The sequence below is a fragment of the Oncorhynchus kisutch genome, unplaced genomic scaffold (assembly GCF_002021735.2).
Source record: "Oncorhynchus kisutch isolate 150728-3 unplaced genomic scaffold, Okis_V2 Okis03b-Okis08b_hom, whole genome shotgun sequence".
NCBI classification, from domain to species: Eukaryota; Metazoa; Chordata; class Actinopteri; order Salmoniformes; family Salmonidae; genus Oncorhynchus; species Oncorhynchus kisutch.
The window spans coordinates 12,578,320-12,600,437 of NW_022261980.1; the positions used below are offsets into that span (position 1 = coordinate 12,578,320).

General features: G+C 51.4%; 1 protein-coding gene across 4 annotated transcripts in view; it reads right to left on the reverse strand.

Moving 5' to 3' along the window:
* Positions 1-1,715: 1,715 nt before the first annotated feature.
* LOC116352999 (sodium/potassium/calcium exchanger 1-like) overlaps positions 1,716-22,118 on the reverse strand; it is a 38,741-nt gene continuing 18,338 nt past the window's right edge. For 3 of the 4 annotated variants that reach the window (XM_031812779.1, XM_031812778.1, XM_031812776.1), the window contains 5 exons: positions 12,902-12,993; positions 12,146-12,418; positions 11,854-11,943; positions 6,275-6,441; positions 3,788-4,537 (listed from right to left, as the gene is read on the reverse strand). In XM_031812779.1, coding sequence (XP_031668639.1) covers positions 4,288-4,537; positions 6,275-6,441; positions 11,854-11,943; positions 12,146-12,418; positions 12,902-12,993 — 872 coding nt within the window. In that variant the 3' untranslated portion in view covers positions 3,788-4,287. Of the gene's footprint in view, positions 4,538-6,274; positions 6,442-11,853; positions 11,944-12,145; positions 12,419-12,901; positions 12,994-22,118 lie in introns of all 4 variants that reach the window. The other variant, XM_031812777.1, reaches the window with a different exon arrangement.

Below are 22,118 nucleotides of genomic sequence, written 5' to 3' on the forward strand. Positions count from 1 at the left end.
TCCTCTCTCTACCAACCCCCCCTCCTCTCTCTATCCCCCCCTCCTCTCTCTACACCCCCCTCCTCTCTCTATCCTTCCCTCCTCTCTCTACACCCCCCTCTACACCCCCCCTCTCTCTCTATCCCCCCCTCCTCTCTCTACACCCCCCCTCCTCTCTCTATCCCCCCCTCCTCTCTCTATCCCCCCTCTCTCTCTACACCCCCCTCCTCTCTCTACACCCCCTCCTCTCTCTACACCCCCCTCCTCCTCTCTACAACCCCCTCCTCTCTCTTATCCCCCCCCTCCTCTCTCTATCCCCCCCCCTCTCTCTACCCCCCCTCCTCTCTCTATCCCCCCTCCTCTCTCTATCCCCTCCTCTCTCTATCCCCCCTCCTCTCTCTATCCCCCCCTCCTCTCTCTACATCCCTCCTCTCTCTACACCCCCCTCCTCTCTCTACAAACCCCCCTCCTCTCTCTACACCCCCTCCTCTCTCTACAACAACCCCCCCTCCTCTCTCTATCCCCCCCTCCTCTCTCTACACTCCCCCTCTACACCCCCCTCCTCTCTCTACCCCCCCCTCTACACCCCCCCTCCTCTCTCTATCCCCCCTCCTCTCTCTACACCCCCCCCCCTCTCTCCTATCCCCCCTCCTCTCTCTATCCCCCCTCCTCTCTCTACACCCTCCTCTACAACCCCCCCTCCTCTCTCTCCACCCTCCTCTCTCTATCCCCCCCCTCCTCTCTCTATCCCCCCCTCCTCTCTTTACACCCCCCTCCTCTCTCTATCCCCCCTCCTCTCTCTAACACCCCCCCTCTACACCCCCCTCCTCTCTAACACCCCCTCTACACCACCCCCCTCCTCCTACACCCCCCCCTCTAAACCCCCCCCTCCTCTCTACACCCCCCCTCTACAACACCCCCCTCTCTCTCTACAACCCCCCCTCTACACCCCTCCTCTCTCTACAACCCCCGCCTCCTCTTCTACACCCCCCCTCCTCTCTCTATCCCCCCCTCCTCTCTCTACACCCCCTCCCTCTAACCCCCCCTCCTCTCTCTACACCCCCCCTCTACACCCCCCCTCCTCCTCTCTACAAAACACCCCCCCCCTCCTCTCTCTATCCCCCCCCTCCTCTCTCTATCCCCCCCTTCTCTCTCTTTACACCCCCCCTCCTCTCTCTACACCCCCCCCTCTACACCCCCTCCTCTCTCTACACCCCCCCCCTCTACACCCCCCCTCCTCTCTCTATCCCCCCTCCTCTCTCTACACCCCCCCCTCCTCTCTCTATCCCCCCCTCCTCTCTCTATCCCCCCCTCCTCTCTTTACCCACCCCCCTCCTCTCTCCTATCCCCCCTCCCTCCTCTTATCCCCCCCTCCTCTCTCTATCCCCCCTCCTCTCTCTACCACCCCCCCTCCTCTCTCTATCCCCCCCTCCTCTCTCTATCCCCCCCTCCTCTCTCTACCCCACCTCCTCTCTCTACACCCCCCCCTCTACACCCCCCCTCCTCTCTCTATCCCCCCCTCCTCTCTCTACACCCCCCCCCTCCTCTCTCTATCCCCCCCTCCTCTCTCTATCCCCCCTCCTCTCTTACACCCCCCCCTCCCTCTCTCTATCCCCCCCTCCTCTCTCTACACCCCCCCTCCTATAAATTATAAATTCCTGGCTTGAATTTCAATTTCAAATGACCTCAGAACATTTGTTTTCACACAACATAATTAACCAATCAACACTTTTGAATATGATTTTAAAAAAAGGATTTAATTGCAGCATGGATTGTAAGCACAACATATGGATAGTTTACTATACATCAATACATTCTCTTTGCATCCTTCTGACCCACACAAGTGTATTGCATACATACGTAACACATGACACACTACAATGCTGACAGTTAATGACATAATGGTTACATATGGGGGTCGTGTAACTGAACTACATTTCTATTACTATTCTAGACACTGAATCACTGAATCATTCACATGAAGAACTCCAAAGCTGCTGTACCTCTCTGCACCTGATAAACCGGGGTTTTTGTTTTTTAACTCTTAAAAGAAATGACTGTATTGACGTTTATACACGGGATGAACACTAAAATGGATGTGTGTGTGTGTGTGGTGTGGCTGGACAACGTCTACGATTACTGAGTCTCTCTTCAGGATGTTGTGGACAGACAACCTCTACTGCTGCACATCAGTTCTGGTGAAGGAGACCAGCCATAGTCCAACCATGAAGGCGTCCACTGATTCAACAACACCTGGCTCAACACAGACAACACCATCCCCTCTGTGAACAGCAACACTAGGAGACCTCTAACCCCTCTGTACCGTGAATGTTAGTGACCGACAACGATACAGTTTGGCGGTTATTATTTAAATGACTTCCTGACACGCCTCTTTTTTTCCCCCCTCCCTCCTCATTGTAGTATGATGTACTACAATACCCATAATGCTCTGTACAGTACAACATATTCAGTTTCATCTTTAGTTTTTTTTTAAAGAAGATGTTCCTGAAGCTAACATAATGGTTGGGTGGACTGGGTTCCAAGTGGGTGGGCCTGGCTCCTCAGTGGGTGGACAGGGTTCCAAGTGGGTGGGCCTGGCTCCCCAGTGGGTGGACTGGGTTCCAAGTGGGTGGGCCTGGCTGCCCAGTGGGTGGACAGGGTTCCAAGTGGGTGGGCCTGGCTGCCCAGTGGGTGGACTGGGTTCCAAGTGGGTGGGCCTGGCTCCTCAGTGGGTGGACTGGGTTCCAAGTGGGTGGGCCTGGCTGCCCAGTGGGTGGACAGGGTTCCAAGTGGGTGGGCCTGGCTGCCCAGTGGGTGGACAGGGTTCCAAGTGGGTGGGCCTGGCTCCCCAGTGGGTGGACAGGGTTCCAAGTGGGTGGGCCTGGCTGCCCAGTGGGTGGACAGGGTTCCAAGTGGGTGGGCCTGGCTCCCCAGTGGGTGTACTGGGTTCCAAGTGGGTGGGCCTGGCTCCCCAGTGGGTGGACTGGGTTCCAAGTGGGTGGGCCTGGCTCCCCAGTGGGTGGACTGGGTTCCAAGTGGGTGGGCCTGGCTCCCCAGTGGGTGGACAGGGTTCCAAGTGGGTGGGCCTGGCTGCCCAGTGGATGGACAGGGTTCCAAGTGGGTGGGCCTGGCTCCTCAGTGGGTGGACTGGGTTCCAAGTGGGTGGGCCTGGCTGCCCAGTGGGTGGACAGGGTTCCAAGTGGGTGGGCCTGGCTGCCCAGTGGGTGGACAGGGTTCCAAGTGGGTGGGCCTGGCTCCCCAGTGGGTGGACAGGGTTCCAAGTGGGTGGGCCTGGCTGCCCAGTGGGTGGACAGGGTTCCAAGTGGGTGGGCCTGGCTCCCCAGTGGGTGGACTGGGTTCCAAGTGGGTGGGCCTGGCTCCCCAGTGGGTGGACTGGGTTCCAAGTGGGTGGGCCTGGCTCCCCAGTGGGTGGACAGGGTTCCAAGTGGGTGGGCCTGGCTCCCCAGTGGGTGGACAGGGTTCCAAGTGGGTGGGCCTGGCTCCCCAGCGGGTGGACTGGGTTCCAAGTGGGTGGGCCTGGCTCTCCAGTGGGTGGACTGGGTTCCAAGTGGGTGGGCCTGGCTCCCCAGTGGGTGGGCTGGGTTCCAAGTGGGTGGGCTGGGTTCCAAGTGGGTGGGCCTGGCTCCCCAGTGGGTGGGCTGGGTTCCAAGTGGGTGGGCTGGGTTCCAAGTGGGTGGGCCTGGCTCCCCAGTGGGTGGACAGGGTTCCAAGTGGGTGGGCCTGGCTCCCCAGTGGGTGGACAGGGTTCCAAGTGGGTGGGCCTGGCTCCCCAGTGGGTGGACTGGGTTCCAAGTGGGTGGGCCTGGCTCCCCAGTGGGTGGACAGGGTTCCAAGTGGGTGGGCCTGGCTCCCCAGAGGGTGGACTGGGTTCCAAGTGGGTGGGCCTGGCTGCCCAGTGGGTGGACAGGGTTCCAAGTGAGTGGGCCTGGCTCCTCAGTGGGTGGACTGGGTTCCAAGTGGGTGGACTGGGTTCCAAGTGGGTGGGCCTGGCTGCCCAGTGGGTGGACTGGGTTCCAAGTGGGTGGACTGGGTTCCAAGTGGGTGGGCCTGGCTGCCCAGTGGGTGGGCCTGGCTCCCCAGTGGGTGGACAGGGTTCCAAGTGAGTGGGCCTGGCTCCCCAGTGGGTGGACTGGGTTCCAAGTGGGTGGACTGGGTTCCAAGTGGGTGGGCCTGGCTGCCCAGTGGGTGGACAGGGTTCCAAGTGAGTGGGCCTGGCTCCTCAGTGGGTGGGCCTGGCTCCCCAGTGGGTGGGCCTGGCTCCCCAGTGGGTGTGTCTGACCTCTGACCTCAGATGGAGACCGGGCAGATAATAATACGGTCTTCCAGCATCACGCTGAGCACCAGGAACACGAAGTAAAGCATGAACATGGTGAGGCCCAGAACGCGGCTCATCTTCCACCGACACGCTGCGATGCTGACGATGACGAAGAGGAGCATGACGAAGAGGAGCACGATGGCACAGAACAGACCGTTGGAGTTCACCGCCACCGGTACACCGCCTTGCATCGCCGAGAAGATTAACCATGGGACAGGCAGGCTGGAGTAATGTTGAGGGGGGGGGGGGGGGGGGGGGACAGACAAGAGAGGAAGGGTGGAGGCAGAGGGATGTAGAGAGAGACAGAGAGAGGAAGGGTGGAGGCAGAGGGAGAGACAGAGAGAGGAAGGGTGGAGGCAGAGGGATGTAGAGAGAGACAGAGAGAGGAAGGGTGGAGGCAGAGGGATGTAGAGAGAGACAGAGAGAGGAAGGGTGGAGACAGAGAGAAAGGAAGGGTGGAGGCAGAGGGATGTAGAGAGAGACAGAGAGAGGAAGGGTGGAGGTAGAGGGAGAGACAGAGAGAAAGGAAGGGTAGAGGCAGAGGGATGTAGAAAGAGACAGAGAGAGGAAGGGTGGAGACAGAGAAAGGAAGGGTGGAGGCAGAGGGATGTAGAGAGGGAGAGACAGAGAGAGAGGAAGGGTGGAGGCAGAGGGAGAGACAGAGAGAGGAAGGGTGGAGGGAGAGACAGAGAGAGAGGAAGGGTAGAGGCAGAGGGATGTAGAGAGAGACAGAGAGGAAGGGTGGAGGTAGAGGGAGAGACAGAGAGAAAGGAAGGGTAGAGGCAGAGGGATGTAGAGAGGGAGAGACAGAGAGAGAGGAAGGGTGGAGGCAGAGGGAGAGAGAGAGAGAGGAAGGGTAGATGCAGAGGGATGTAGAAAGAGACAGAGAGGAAGGGTGGAGGCAGAGGGAGAGACAGAGAGAAAGGAAGGATAGAGACAGAGGGATGTAGAGAGGGAGAGACAGAGAGAGAGGAAGGGTGGAGGCAGAGGGAGAGAGAGAGAGAGGAAGGGTAGAGGCAGAGAGAGGGTGGAGGCAGAGGGATGTAGAGAGGGAGAGACAGAGAGAGAGGAAGGGTGGAGGCAGAGGGAGAGAGAGAGAGAGGAAGGGTAGAGGCAGAGAGAGGAAGGGTGGAGGCAGAGGGATGTAGAGAGGGAGAGACAGAGAGAGAGGAAGGGTGGAGGCAGAGAGGGGGAGAGACAATCACTTTTGAGAGTAGTAACACAAATTGTCTTGATCGTTTACTACAGACAACGGTACACAGTTCATAGTGATATCTCTGTAGTTACAGTGGTCTATACTAACCCCATAGTGATATCTCTGTAGTTATAGTGGTCTATACTAACCCCATAGTGATATCTCTGTAGTTATAGTGGTCTATACTAACCCCATAGTGATATCGCTGTAGTTATAGTGGTCTATACTAACCCCATAGTGATATCTCTGTAGTTATAGTGGTCTATACTAACCCCATTGTGATATCGCTGTAGTTATAGTGGTCTATACTAACCCCATAGTGATATCTCTGTAGTTATAGTGGTCTATACTAACCCCATTGTGATATCTCTGTAGTTATAGTGGTCTATACTAACCCCATAGTGATATCTCTGTAGTTATAGTGGTCTATACTAACCCCATTGTGATATCTCTGTAGTTATAGTGGTCTATACTAACCCCATTGTGATATCGCTGTAGTTATAGTGGTCTATACTAACCCCATAGTGGTATCTCTGTAGTTATAGTGGTCTATACTAACCCCATAGTGATATCGCTGTAGTTATAGTGGTCTATACTAACCCCATAGTGATATCTCTGTAGTTATAGTGGTCTATACTAACCCCATAGTGATATCTCTGTAGTTATAGTGGTCTATACTAACCCCATAGTGATATCGCTGTAGTTATAGTGGTCTATACTAACCCCATAGTGATATCTCTGTAGTTATAGTGGTCTATACTAACCCCATAGTGATATCAAAGATGTTGGATCCCACTGAGCTGGACACAGCCATGTCTCCCAGTCCTTTCCGGGCCACGATGACACTAGTGATGAGGTCAGGGATGGAGGTGCCCGCTGCCAGGATGGTCAGGCCCATGATCTCCTCTGAGATGCCTATGGTCTCACCCACCTAGGGAGACAACAGTCAGTCAGTCAGTCAATCAATCAGTCTCACCCACCTAGGGAGGCAACAGTCAGTCAGTCAACCAATCAGTCTCACCCACCTAGGGAGCCAACAGTCAGTCAGTCAACCAATCAGTCACACCCACCTAGGGAGCCAACAGTCAGTCAGTCAACCAATCAGTATCACCCACCTAGGGAGCCAACAGTCAGTCAGTCAACCAATCAGTCTCACCCACCTAGGGAGCCAACAGTCAGTCAGTCAACCAATCAGTCTCACCCACCTAGGGAGACAACAGTCAGTCAGTCAATCAATCAGTCTCACCCACCTAGGGAGCCAACAGTCAGTCAGTCAACCAATCAGTCTCACCCACCTAGGGAGCCAACAGTCAGTCAGTCAACCAATCAGTCTCACCCACCTAGGGAGACAACAGTCAGTCAGTCAACCAATCAGTCTCACCCACCTAGGGAGACAACAGTCAGTCAGTCAATCAATCAGTCTCACCCACCTAGGGAGCCAACAGTCAGTCAGTCAGTCAACCAATCAGTGTCCCCACCTAGGGAGCCAACAGTCAGTCAGTCAACCAATCAGTCTCACCCACCTAGGGAGCCAACAGTCAGTCAGTCAACCAATCAGTCTCACCCACCTAGGGAGACAACAGTCAGTCAGTCAACCAATCAGTCTCACCCACCTAGGGAGACAACAGTCAGTCAGTCAACCAATCAGTCTCACCCACCTAGGGAGCCAACAGTCAGTCAGTCAACCAATCAGTGTCCCCACCTAGGGAGACAACAGTCAGTCAGTCAACCAATCAGTGTCCCCACCTAGGGAGCCAACAGTCAGTCAGTCAACCAATCAGTGTCCCCACCTAGGGAGACAACAGTCAGTCAGTCAATCAATCAGTCTCACCCACCTAGGGCGCCAACAGTCAGTCAGTCAACCAATCAGTGTCCCCACCTAGGGAGACAACAGTCAGTCAGTCAACCAATCAGTGTCCCCACCTAGGGAGCCAACAGTCAGTCAGTCAACCAATCAGTGTCCCCACCTAGGGAGACAACAGTCAGTCAGTCAATCAATCAGTCTCACCCACCTAGGGCGCCAACAGTCAGTCAGTCAACCAATCAGTGTCCCCACCTAGGGAGACAACAGTCAGTCAGTCAACCAATCAGTGTCCCCACCTAGGGAGACAACAGTCAGTCAGTCAACCAATCAGTGTCCCCACCTAGGGAGACAACAGTCAGTCAGTCAACCAATCAGTGTCCCCACCTAGGGAGCCAACAGTCAGTCAGTCAACCAATCAGTGTCCCCACCTAGGGAGACAACAGTCAGTCAGTCAATCAATCAGTCTCACCCACCTAGGGCGCCAACAGTCAGTCAGTCAACCAATCAGTGTCCCCACCTAGGGAGACAACAGTCAGTCAGTCAACCAATCAGTGTCCCCACCTAGGGAGCCAACAGTCAGTCAGTCAACCAATCAGTGTCCCCACCTAGGGAGACAACAGTCAGTCAGTCAACCAATCAGTGTCCCCACCTAGGGAGACAACAGTCAGTCAGTCAACCAATCAGTGTCCCCACCTAGGGAGACAACAGTCAGTCAGTCAACCAATCAGTGTCCCCACCTAGGGAGCCAACAGTCAGTCAGTCAACCAATCAGTGTCCCCACCTAGGGAGACAACAGTCAGTCAGTCAACCAATCAGTGTCCCCACCTAGGGAGCCAACAGTCAGTCAGTCAACCAATCAGTGTCCCCACCTAGGGAGCCAACAGTCAGTCAGTCAACCAATCAGTGTCCCCACCTAGGGAGACAACAGTCAGTCAGTCAACCAATCAGTGTCCCCACCTAGGGAGACAACAGTCAGTCAGTCAACCAATCAGTGTCCCCACCTAGGGAGCCAACAGTCAGTCAGTCAACCAATCAGTGTCCCCACCTAGGGAGCCAACAGTCAGTCAGTCAACCAATCAGTGTCCCCACCTAGGGAGACAACAGTCAGTCAGTCAACCAATCAGTGTCCCCACCTAGGGAGCCAACAGTCAGTCAGTCAACCAATCAGTGTCCCCACCTAGGGAGACAACAGTCAGTCAGTCAACCAATCAGTGTCCCCACCTAGGGCGCCAACAGTCAGTCAGTCAACCAATCAGTGTCCCCACCTAGGGAGCCAACAGTCAGTCAGTCAACCAATCAGTGTCCCCACCTAGGGCACTAGTAATCAGTCGATACATATATCAAAATGTAATTTTTGACAAATACGTAGCACATCCGTTATTCATCCCGAGTGTAGACGGAGGCCAGGATTCAACCAGATCAGCGTTAACCCACGATAACCCACAATTACCCACGATAACTCACGATCACACACGATAACCCACGATTACACACGATAACCCACGATCACACACGATAACCCACAATTACACACGATAACCCACGATAACCCACGATAACCGTAGCTCATCATTGCTTTTGTTTATAGTGGGTGGGGTCAGAAGTGTTACTGCGTTGGAGTTGTCAAAACCCCACGAGGCTCCCGACGTTATCCCTATCAATATCTCTATCAGTATCCCTAGCATTATCCCTATCGGTATCCCTATCATTGGCCCTATCATTATCCCTATCATTATCCTTGTCGTTAGACCTATCATTATCCATGCCATTATCTCTATCGGTATCCCTGTCGTTAGACATATCATTGTCCTTATCGTGAGACCTAGCATTATCCTTATCCTTAGACCTATTGTTAGACCCTGTCGTTATCTCTATTGTTGTATCATTATCCCTGTCGTTATCCTTATCGTTAGACCCTATGTTAGACCCTATCGGTATCCCTATCATTAGACCTATCATTAGATCTTTCATTATCCCTATCGTTAGACCCTTCGTTAGACCCATCATTAGCCCCTATCGTTATCCCCTATCGTTAGACTCTATCATTAGCCCTATCGTTAGACCCTATCGTTAGACCCTATCGTTAGACCCTATCGTTGGACCCAATCGTTAGCCCCATCGTTAGACTCGATCGTTAGACCCTATCGTTAGACCCTATTGTTAGAACCCATCGTTAGACCCATCGTTAGACTTGATCGTTAGACCCTATTGTTAGACCCCATCGTTAGACCCCATCGTTAGACCCCATCGTTAGACCCATCGTTAGACCCATCTTAAGCCCTATCGTTAAACCCTATCGGTAGACTGATCGTTAGACCTATCGTTAGACCCATCGTTAGACCTATCGTTGGACCCATCTTTAGACCTATCGTTAGACCCGTCGTTAAACCCTATCGGTAGACTGATCGCTAGACCTATCGTTAGACCCTATCGTTAGACCTATCATTAGACCCATCGTTAAACCCTATCGTTAGACCCTATCGTTAGACCCGTCGTTAGACCCTATCGTTAGACCCTATCGTTAGACCTATCCTTAGACCTATCCTTAGACCCATCGTTAAACCCTATCAGTAGACTGATCGTTAGACCTATCGTTAGACCCGTCGTTAGACCTATTGTTAGACCTATCATTAGACCCATCGTTAGACCCATCGTTAGACCTATCGTTCGTTAGACCTATCGTTCGTTAGACCTATCGTTCATTAGACCTTTCGTTCGTTAGACCCATCGTTAGCAGCTGTGTTAAACTCAAACACTAAAATGCGTGATTTAACTAGACAAGTCAGTTAAGAATACATTCCTATTTACAATGACGGCCTCCCGGGGAACAGTGGTTTAACTGCCTTGTTCAGGGGAACAGTGGTTTAACTGCCTTGTTCAGGGGAACAGTGGGTTTAACTGCCTTGTTCAGGGGAACAGTGGGTTTAACTGCCTTGTTCAGGGGAACAGTGGGTTAACTGCCTTGTTCAGGGGAACAGTGGGTTAACTGCCTTGTTCAGGGGAACAGTGGGTTAACTGCCTTGTTCAGGGGAACAGTGGGTTAACTGCCTTGTTCAGGGGAACAGTGGGTTAACTGCCTTGTTCAGGGGAACAGTGGGTTAACTGGCTGTTCAGGGGAACAGTGGTTTAACTGCCTGTTCAGGGGAACAGTGGTTTAACTGCCTTGTTCAGGGGAACAGTGGGTTAACTGCCTTGTTCAGGGGAACAGTGGGTTAACTGCCTTGTTCAGGGGAACAGTGGGTTAACTGCCTTGTTCAGGGGAACAGTGGGTTAACTGCCTTGTTCAGGGGAACAGTGGGTTAACTGGCTGTTCAGGGGAACAGTGGTTTAACTGCCTGTTCAGGGGAACAGTGGTTTAACTGCCTTGTTCAGGGGAACAGTGGTTTAACGAAATTTTTTTTTACCTTGTTAGCTTGGGGATTCGATCTAACAACCTTTCGGTTACTGGTCCACCCTCTAACCACTAGGCTACCTGCTGGTTACTGACCCAAAACTCTAACCACTAGGCTACCTGCTGGCTACTAGTCCAACACTCTAACCACTAGACTACCTGCTGGTTACTGGCCCAACTCTCTAACCACTAGGCTACCTGCTGGTTACTAGTCCAACACTCTAACCACTAGGATACCTGCTGGTTACTAGTCCAACGCTCTAACCACTAGACTACCTGCTGGTTACTAGTCCAACACTCTAACCACTAGACTACCTGCTGGTTACTGGCCCAACTCTCTAACCACTAGGCTACCTGCTGGTTACCTTCCCAACGCTCTAACCACTAGACTACCTGCTGGTTACTAGTCCAACACTCTAACCACTAGGCTACCTGCTGGTTACTAGTCCAACACTCTAACCACTAGGCTACCTGCTGGTTACTAGTCCAACACTCTAACCACTAGGCTACCTGCTGGTTACTAGTCCAACACTCTAACCACTAGGTTACCTGCTGGTTACTAGTCCAACCTCTAAATACTAGGCTACCTGCTGGTTACTGACCCAACGCTCTAACCACTAGGCTACCTGCTGGTTACTGGCCCAACACTCTAACCACTAGGCTACCTGCTGGTTACTGGCCCAACACTCTAACCACTAGGCTACCTGCTGGTTACTGGCCCAACTCTCTAACCACTAGGCTACCTGCTGGTTACTAGTCCAACACTCTAACCACTAGGATACCTGCTGGTTACTAGTCCAACGCTCTAACCACTAGACTACCTGCTGGTTACTAGTCTAACACTCTAACCACTAGACTACCTGCTGGTTACTGGTTCACTCTCTAACCACTAGGCTACCTGCGGGTTACCTCGGGTCTGTCTGTTACCTCGGGTCTGTCTGTTACCTCGGGTCTGTCTGTTACCTCGGGTCTGTCTGTTACCTCGGGTCTGTCTGTTACCTCGGGTCTGTCTGTTACCTCGGGTCTGTCTGTTACCTCAGGTTATCGCTGATCTGATTAAATCCTGGCCTGAGTCAAAGAAGCACTGGACTAATAGTTTCTAAACAAGATGGAAGTCGTGTGATCTAAAAACCCAACCAGAGTGATACCTGATGTGCCCACCAGACCATTAGATAGGAGAACACAGCGATCCACGTGATGGAACCAATAAACGTCATGGCGAAGTATTTTCTGGAAGCCTGAGGAAGAACTCACAGGAAGCTCATATCAGCATGACATTAGAAAGATATTTTGTGTTCTACATTTTGGCCACTTTGCAGGACACAAACACAGTACACAAAATGGCGTGAATGTAAAGACAGAGATGATAAAGACAGAGATGATAAAGACAGAGATGATAAAGACAGAGATGATAAAGACAGAAATATAGATGATATTTACCGGGTTGCGTACGTCGGGCACAGTGAGCCACAGAGGAAACACTATCGGTAGGAGAAAAAGATATGTGGCCTGTTTACGTCTGGTGTCTGGCCATTCTAACGACAGAGGTTCCTCGTTCTCTTCACCCTCTTCCTCTTCTTCCTCTTTATTTTCCTCTTCGTCCTCTTCGTCTTCATCATCCTCGTCTTCCTCATCCTCGCTCTCTTCTTCACTCTCGTCCTCCTCACCGCTGTCTGAGCCGTCGGACCCCCCTGCGCCCGCTGGCCCCTGGTCCTAGTGAAGAGGGAGAGAGGGTGAGAGAGAAGGGTCGTAGGGGTAGAGTAGTGTTATGAATTAACTCTCCTATCTCTCTCCACCCTCTCTCCACTCTCTCTCCTCTCTCCTCTCTCTCTCCTCTCGGTCTCCTCTCCCCTCTCTGTGTCTCTGACGGATCTGGTGTCTTCTCTCCCTCTCCTCTCTCCACTCTCTCTCCTCTTTCTAATGTCTGTGTCTCTGACGGGTCTGGTTTCTCCTATCTCCCCTCTCTCCTCTCTCCTCCGTCTGAGTCTCTGACGGGCCTGGTTTCTCCTCTCCACCCTCTCTCCACTCTCTCTCTCCTCTCGGTCTCCTCTCCCCTCTCTGTGTCTCTGACGGATCTGGTTTCTTCTCTCCCTTTCCTCTCTCCCCTCTCTCCTCTCTCTCCCGTCTGAGTCTGACAGATCTGGTTTCTCCTCTCTCCCCTCTCTCCTCTCTCTCTCCTCTCTCCCCTCTCTCTACCGTCTGAGTCTCTGACGGGCCTGGTTTCTCCTCTTCTTTAGGTGTGGTCTGGGAGGTCGAGGGTTCGGCCTGCTCAGTCTTCTCAGGTCCAGCTGAAAAAAGACAGACACAAGACACAACCAATAAGCAACATGTCAGATGTTTACCTTTACATGTGAGTCATTTAGCAGACTCTCTTATCCAGAGACACTTAACAGTGGTGAGTCATTTAGCAAACTCTTATCCAGAGAGACTTAACAGTAGTGAGTCATTTAACCGACTCTCTTATCCAGAGACACTACAGTAGTGAGTCATTTAGCAGACTCTTATCCAGAGAGACTTAACAGTAGTGAGTCATTTAGCAGACTCTCTTATCCAGAGACACTACAGTAGTGAGTCATTTAGCAGACTCTCTTATCCAGAGAGACTTAACAGTAGTGAGTCATTTAGCAGACTCTCTTATCCAGAGAGACTTATAGTAGTGAGTCATTTAACAGACTCTCTTATCCAGAGACACTTAACAGTAGTGAGTCATTTAACAGACTCTCTTATCCAGAGAGACTTACAGTAGTGAGTCATTTAGCAGACTCTCTTATCCAGAGACACTACAGTAGTGAGTCATTTAACAGACTCTCTTATCCAGAGAGACTTACAGTAGTGAGTCATTTAACAGACTCTCTTATCCAGAGACTTACAGGAGTGAGTCATTTAACAGACTCTCTGATCCAGAGACACCACAGTAGTGAGTCATCTAACAGACTCTCTAATCCAGAGTCACTACAGTAGTGAGTCATTTAGCAGACTCTCTAATCCAGAGACACTACAGTAGTGAGTCATTTAACAGACTCTCTGATCCAGAGACACCACAGTAGTGAGTCATTTAACAGACTCTCTTTTCAGAAGTCACTACAGTAGTGACTGCATACGTTTTCATTGGTACTGATCCCCCGTGGGAATTGAACCCACAACCCTGGCATTGGGAGTGCCATGCTCTACCGACTAAGCCACATGGTAAATATGTTCAATGTAGGGGGAGCAGCAGGTAAGGTAGGTGACCATTCAGGGGGGGGGGTGTCCCTAGGGGGAGCAGCAGGTAAGGTAGGTGACCATTCAGGGGGGAGGGGGGGTGTCCCTAGGGGGAGCAGCAGGTAAGGTAAGTGACCGTGTGACTCCTAGTGTGGTGTGACTCCTAGTGGGATGTGACTCCTAGTGGGGTGTGACTCCTAGTGGGGTGTCATGACTTTGCCCTCTTTGGGTTCAGCGAGCACCATCCCCCTCTCTCTCTCTCTCCTACACCCAGGCTGCTGTTAGGCAGGTCATAAATTCCTGGAGGAGATTCTTCCTCATGGCCAGACAGTATAGAGAGAGAGTGAGTTTTCATAGAGAGAACAAAGGAATTTCTTCCACCTCACAGAACTTGAGAACTGAACAATATTCATGTTCTGGAGAATGTATAAAAGGTCGGTGAAGTAGTCAGCTACGAACTGGTCCGTTTGGTACAATTTTGTGAAACTCATGAGAGACAATACAGCCACATTACCATAACCCTGTTTATACAAGAGTCTCAGTTGTGAGGCTTGCATCTAATTGTTGTATAAAATGAATGAGTAAAGATTAAACTATTTGTGAAATTATGCAATGTGATTTACTACTGTTTAATAAAGGAAACTCATTAATTTAGTTTAACTAAATCATAGGCCCGCCCCATGAGCACAGACATTGATCTGGCGTCATGGGACAGCCCCTTTCTGCTCTTCCGAATGTAACCCCCACCTTGGGAATTTATCTTCAGACCATGTTTCTCTCAATTACGAGAGGGCCGACAACCGCCGAATCATCTATTCTATAACAACATTGCTGAATGTTACTCTGAACTATCCATTCTAACCATGGCAGAGAGAGAGAGAGAGAGAGCGGACAAACTCTCCAACAGAAACAAACTCTCCAACAGAGATCCCGATGACACACTGAGTGTAAATAAATATATTGATTGCAATTATTCCCGAATGAGTGAGCGTTCATGTGTAAAGGATTAGCATTTCAATTGTTATAATTATCAACTCTGTCGTGTCTTTTATCTCAGTCGACCCTTTTTGTCCACCAAAAAGGGTCGACTGAGATACCGGTTTATCCCACTAGGGAAACTCAGTTATCATTTCCTTGTAACTATCTACTGTTTGTTTGTTTCTGCATTTCTGGGATTATTTAGTTAGTAAATAAATTATTTAAAACAATTGATGTATGATTCATAGTGAAGACTGGGTTCGTGCAGATAACCAACAATTTACAACGTTTGGAATGAGACTAAAGAATAATTCATTAATTGGAGGACTAATTGATCAGATATTAAAATAACTGAAAGTTATATTAGGAAAATTATAAAATGATGTAATCTGAATATTTTCCATGGTGCCCCGACTTCCTAGTTAATTACAGTTACATGATTAAGTTAGTTTAATCACGCATTCCACCCTGCCAGTGTTCAATCATTAATGAACAAACTTGACGAGCTCAGGGCGAGGATCTCCTTCCGGAGGGACATCAGATCCTGTAACATACTCTTGTTTTTCTGAGACTTTCCTCCGACATCCAGAGGGATTTATATACAACCGGCGGGTTTTACCGATTTCTGAGTGGATAGGAAGCAGAATCTCTCTGGCTAAGAACAAAGGTGGTCGGATCTGCTTAATGACCAACAACACATGGTGCGAAACGTACAGGAACTTGCGAGCTTCTGCTCCCCTGACTCGGAAACTTTGTCATCAAATGTTGCCCTGTGGACAGGGTGGTATGCTGCTGGCTATTATTATTATTATATTGTATGCCTATGTCATATGCCAAAAACTGTGTAACTAAAGGTTAACGAGCCATGAATCAAAAAGACGATGACCTCTTCCTCTGACACACACATGTGCAGGGCCCCATCTGCATGTTAATCTCAGTGTTGATTGGGTCTGTGTTAAGGCCGCGCAGGGCCCCATCTGCATGTTAATCTCAGTGTTGATTGGGTCTGTGTTAAGGCCGCGCAGGGCCCCATCTGCATGCTAATCTCAGTGTTGATTGGGTCTGTGTTAAGGCCGCGCAGGACCCCATCTGCATGTTAATCTCAGTGTTGATTGGGTCTGTGTTAAGGCCGCTTCAGCCTGTGGTTGTCATAACCCTGAGAGACTGTAATGGCCTGGACCACTGAAGGACCTCATTAGATCACACACACACACACTGAGAGGCCCAATGATTACAGGGTACGAACCCAAATCAAATCCCCCGCGAACCCTGTTCCCAACAAGCACAACTCAATCCAGACATGGTGGACTGGACCGACCACAAAAACAGAGACAAATGCACAGATTAACAGGTGTCTGTATCCATGTACCACCTTTCCAGTTATTACAGACTAACAACACACCACACTGAGTCACATCAACACACCACACTGAGTCACATCAACACACCACACTGAGTCACATCACCACACCACACTGAGTCACATCAACACACCACACTGAGTCACATCAACACACCACCGTGTCAGTGTGTGTCTTAACCAAGGTGACCGTGTCAGACACACACCGTCACACCCCACTAGGAGTCACATCAACACACCCCACTAGGAGTCGCATCAACACACCACACTGAGTCTCATCAACACACCACACTGAGTCACATCAACACACCACACTGAGTCACATCAACACACCACCGTGTCAGTGTGTGTCTTAACCAAGGTGTCAGACACACACCGTCACACCCCACTAGGAGTCACATCAACACACCCCACTAGGAGTCGCATCAACACACCACACTGAGTCTCATCAACACACCACACTGAGTCACATCAACACACCACACTGAGTCACATCAACACACCACCGTGTCAGTGTGTGTCTTAACCAAGGTGACCGTGTCAGACACACACCGTCACACCCCACTAGGAGTCACATCAACACACCCCACTAGGAGTCGCATCAACACACCACACTGAGTCTCATCAACACACCACACTGAGTCACATAAACACACCACACTGAGTCTCATCAACACACCAGACTGAGTCACATCAACACACCACACTGAGTCACATCAACACACCACACTGAGTCACATCAACACACCCCACTGAGTCACATCAACACACCACACTGAGTCACATCAACACACCACACTGAGTCACATCAACACACCACACTGAGTCACATCAACACACCACACTGAGTCACATAAACACACCACACTGAGTCACATCAACACACCACACTGAGTCACATCACCACACCACACTGAGTCACATCAACACACCACACTGAGTCACATCAACACACCACACTGAGTCACATCAACACACCACACTGAGTCACATCAACACACCACACTAGGAGTCCCATCAACACACCCCACTAGGAGTCACACCCCACTAGGAGTCACACCAACACACCCCACTAGGTGTCAAACCCACTAGGAGTCACACCAACACACCCCACTAGGAGCCACACCCACACACCATACTAGGAGCCACACCCACACACCCCACTAGGAGTCACACCAACACACCCCACTAGGAGTCACACCAACACACCCCACTAGGAGTCACATCAACACACCCCACTAGGAGTCACATCAACACACCCCACTAGGAGTCACATCAACACACCCCACTAGGAGTCACATCAACACACCCCACTAGGAGTCACACCCCACTAGGAGTCACATCAACACGCCCCACTAGGAGTCACATCAACACACCCCACTAGGAGTCACATCAACACACCCCACTAGGAGTCACATCAACACACCCCACTAGGAGTCACATCAACACACCCCACTAGGAGTCACACCCCACTAGGAGTCACATCAACACACCCCACTAGGAGTCACATCAACACACCCCACTAGGAGTCACATCAACACACCCCACTAGGAGTCACACCCCACTAGGAGTCACACCAACACACCCCACTAGGAGTCACACCAACACACCCCACTAGGAGTCACAACAACACACCCCACTAGGAGTCACACCCCACTAGGAGTCACATCAACACACACCACTAGGAGTCACAACAACACACCCCACTAGTAGTCACACCCCACTAGGAGTCACATCAACACACCCCACTAGGAGTCACACCCCACTAGGAGTCACATCAACACACCCCACTAGGAGTCACATCAACACACCCCACTAGGAGTCACATCAACACACCCCACTAGGAGTCCCATCAACACACCCCACTAGGAGTCACATCAACACACCCCACTAGGAGTCACATCAACACACCCCACTAGGAGTCACATCAACACACCCCACTAGGAGTCATATCAACACACCCCACTAGGAGTCCCATCAACACACCCCACTAGGAGTCACACCCCACTAGGAGTCACACCAACACACCCCACTAGGTGTCAAACCCACTAGGAGTCACACCAACACACCCCACTAGGAGCCACACCCACACACCATACTAGGAGCCACACCCACACACCCCACTAGGAGTCACACCAACACACCCCACTAGGAGTCACACCAACACACCCCACTAGGAGCCACACCCACACACCCCACTAGGAGTCACATCAACACACCCCACCAGGTGTCACATTAACACACCCCACTAGGAGTCACACCCCACTAGGTGTCAAACCCACTAGGAGTCACACCAACACACCCCACTAGGAGTCACATCAACACACCCCACTAGGAGTCACACCCCACTAGGAGTCACATCAACACACACCACTAGGAGTCACAACAACACACCCCACTAGTAGTCACACCCCACTAGGAGTCACATCAACACACCCCACTAGGAGTCACACCCCACTAGGAGTCACATCAACACACCCCACTAGGAGTCACATCAACACACCCCACTAGGAGTCACATCAACACACCCCACTAGGAGTCCCATCAACACACCCCCACTAGGAGTCACATCAACACACCCCACTAGGAGTCACATCAACACACCCCACTAGGAGTCACATCAACACACCCCACTAGGAGTCATATCAACACACCCCACTAGGAGTCCCATCAACACACCCCACTAGGAGTCACACCCCACTAGGAGTCACACCAACACACCCCACTAGGTGTCAAACCCACTAGGAGTCACACCAACACACCCCACTAGGAGCCACACCCACACACCATACTAGGAGCCACACCCACACACCCCCACTAGGAGTCACACCAACACACCCCACTAGGAGTCACACCAACACACCCCACTAGGAGCCACACCCACACACCCCACTAGGAGTCACATCAACACACCCCACCAGGTGTCACATTAACACACCCCACTAGGAGTCACACCCCACTAGGTGTCAAACCCACTAGGAGTCACACCAACACACCCCACTAGGAGTCACATCAACACACCCCACTAGGAGTCACACCAACACACCCCACTAGGAGTCACATCAACACACCCCACTAGGAGTCACATCAACACACCCCACTAGGAGTCACACCCCACTAGGAGTCACATCAACACACCCCACTAGGAGTCACAACAACACACCCCACTAGTAGTCCACACCCCACTAGGAGTCACATCAACACACCCCACTAGGAGTCACACCCCACTAGGAGTCACACCAACACACCCCACTAGGAGTCACATCAACACACCCCCACTAGGAGTCACATCAACACACCCCACTAGGAGTCACATCAACACACCCCACTAGGAGTCACATCAACACACCCCACTAGGAGTCCCATCAACACACCCCACTAGGAGTCACACCCCACTAGGAGTCACATCAACACACCCCACTAGGAGTCACATCAACACACCCCACTAGGAGTCACATCAACACACCCCACTAGGAGTCACATCAACACACCCCACTAGGAGTCACACCCCACTAGGAGTCACACCAACACACCCCACTAGGAGTCACAACAACACACCCCACTAGGAGTCACAACAACACACCACACTAGTAGTCACACCCCACTAGGAGTCACATCAACACACCCCACTAGGAGTCACACCCCACTAGGAGTCACATCAACACACCCCACTAGGAGTCACATCAACACACCCCACTAGGAGTCACATCAACACACCCCACTAGGAGTCACATCAACACACCCCACTAGGAGTCACATCAACACACCCCACTAGGAGTCCCATCAACACACCCCACTAGGAGTCACACCCCACTAGGAGTCACATCAACACACCCCACTAGGAGTCACATCAACACACCCCACTAGGAGTCACACCCCACTAGGAGTCACACCAACACACCCCACTAGGAGTCACACCAACACACCCCACTAGGAGTCACAACAACACACCCCACTAGGAGTCACAACAACACACCACACTAGTAGTCACACCCCACTAGGAGTCACATCAACACACACCACTAGGAGTCACATCAACACACCCCACTAGGAGTCACACCAACACACCCCACTAGGAGTCACATCAACACACCCCACTAGGAGTCACAACAACACACCCCACTAGGAGTCACATCAACACAGCACACTAGGAGTCACTTCAACACACCCCACTAGGAGTCACATCAACACAGCACACTAGGAGTCACACCAACACAGCACACTAGGAGTCACACCAACACAGCACACTAGGAGTCACACCAACACAGCACACTAGGAGTCACTTCAACACACCCCACTAGGAGTCACACCAACACAGCACACTAGGAGTCACGTCAACACACCACACCGAGTCATATCAACACACCATACTGAGTCACATCAACACACCAGACTGAGTCACAGCAACACACCACTAAGAGTCACACCAACACAGCACACTAGGAGTCATACCAACACAGCACACTAGGAGTCACACCAACACAGCACACTAGGAGTCACGTCAACACACCCCACTAGGAGTCACACCAACACAGCACACTAGGAGTCACGTCAACACACCACACCGAGTCATATCAACACACCACACTGAGTCACATCAACACACCAGACTGAGTCACATCAACACACCAGACTGAGTCACATCAACACACCACACTAGGAGTCACACCAACACAGCACACTAGGAGTCACGTCAACACACCACACTAGGAGTCACAACAACACACCCCACTAGGAGTCACAACAACACACCCCACTAGGAGTCACACCCCACTAGGTGTCAAACCCACTAGGAGTCACACCAACACACCCCACTAGGAGTCACATCAACAAACCCCACTAGGAGTCACACCAACACACCCCACTAGGAGTCACATCAACACACCCCACTAGGAGTCACATCAACACACCCCACTAGGAGTCCCATCAACACACCCCACTAGGAGTCACACCAACACAGCACACTAGGAGTCACGTCAACACACCACACCGAGTCATATCAACACACCACACTGAGTCACATCAACACACCAGACTGAGTCACATCAACACACCAGACTGAGTCACATCAACACACCACACTAGGAGTCACACCAACACAGCACACTAGGAGTCACGTCAACACACCACACTGAGTCACATCAACACACCACACTGAGTCACATCAACACACCACACTGAGGCCTGGATCTCACCTATAGGCCTGGACCTCACCTATAGGCCTGGATTTCACCTATAGGCCTGGACCTCACCTATAGGCCTGGACATCACCTATAGGCCTGGACCTCACCTATAGGCCTGGATATCACCTATAGGCCTGGACCTCACCTATAGGCCTGGACCTCACCTATAGGCCTGGATATCACCTATAGGCCTGGATATCACCTATAGTCCTGCCGTGTGTCCGTGTGTCCTGCTGTGTGTCCGTGTGTCCGTGTGTCCTGCCGTGTGTCCTGCCGTGTGTCCTGCTGTCCTGCCGTGTGTCCTGCCGTGTGTCCGTGTGTCCTGCTGTCTACCCTCCCGCTGGCTGCTGGTTAACTCTATCCCTCAATGCAGTATGAGACATTGAGGATTACCACGTACAACTGACTGTGAGCTGTTTAAAATGTCTGTGACCGTTTCTCATCAACAACAGGTTGGCATGTCTGCATGCCTCAAAGAGCTACAATGGTTGTGAGACACGTAACTTCATGTAAAGTAGCACGAAAAACATTAATGTGTAACAGTTAGACGCACATCCCTGCTGTGTGGCCTGCAGACAGCAGTACAGCTCTAACACAAAGCCTTACAGACAACACCAAGACAAAGAGAACCCATAACCAACGTACCGAGAACATTCACAAAACATAACGACAACATTTTTAAATTTAATTT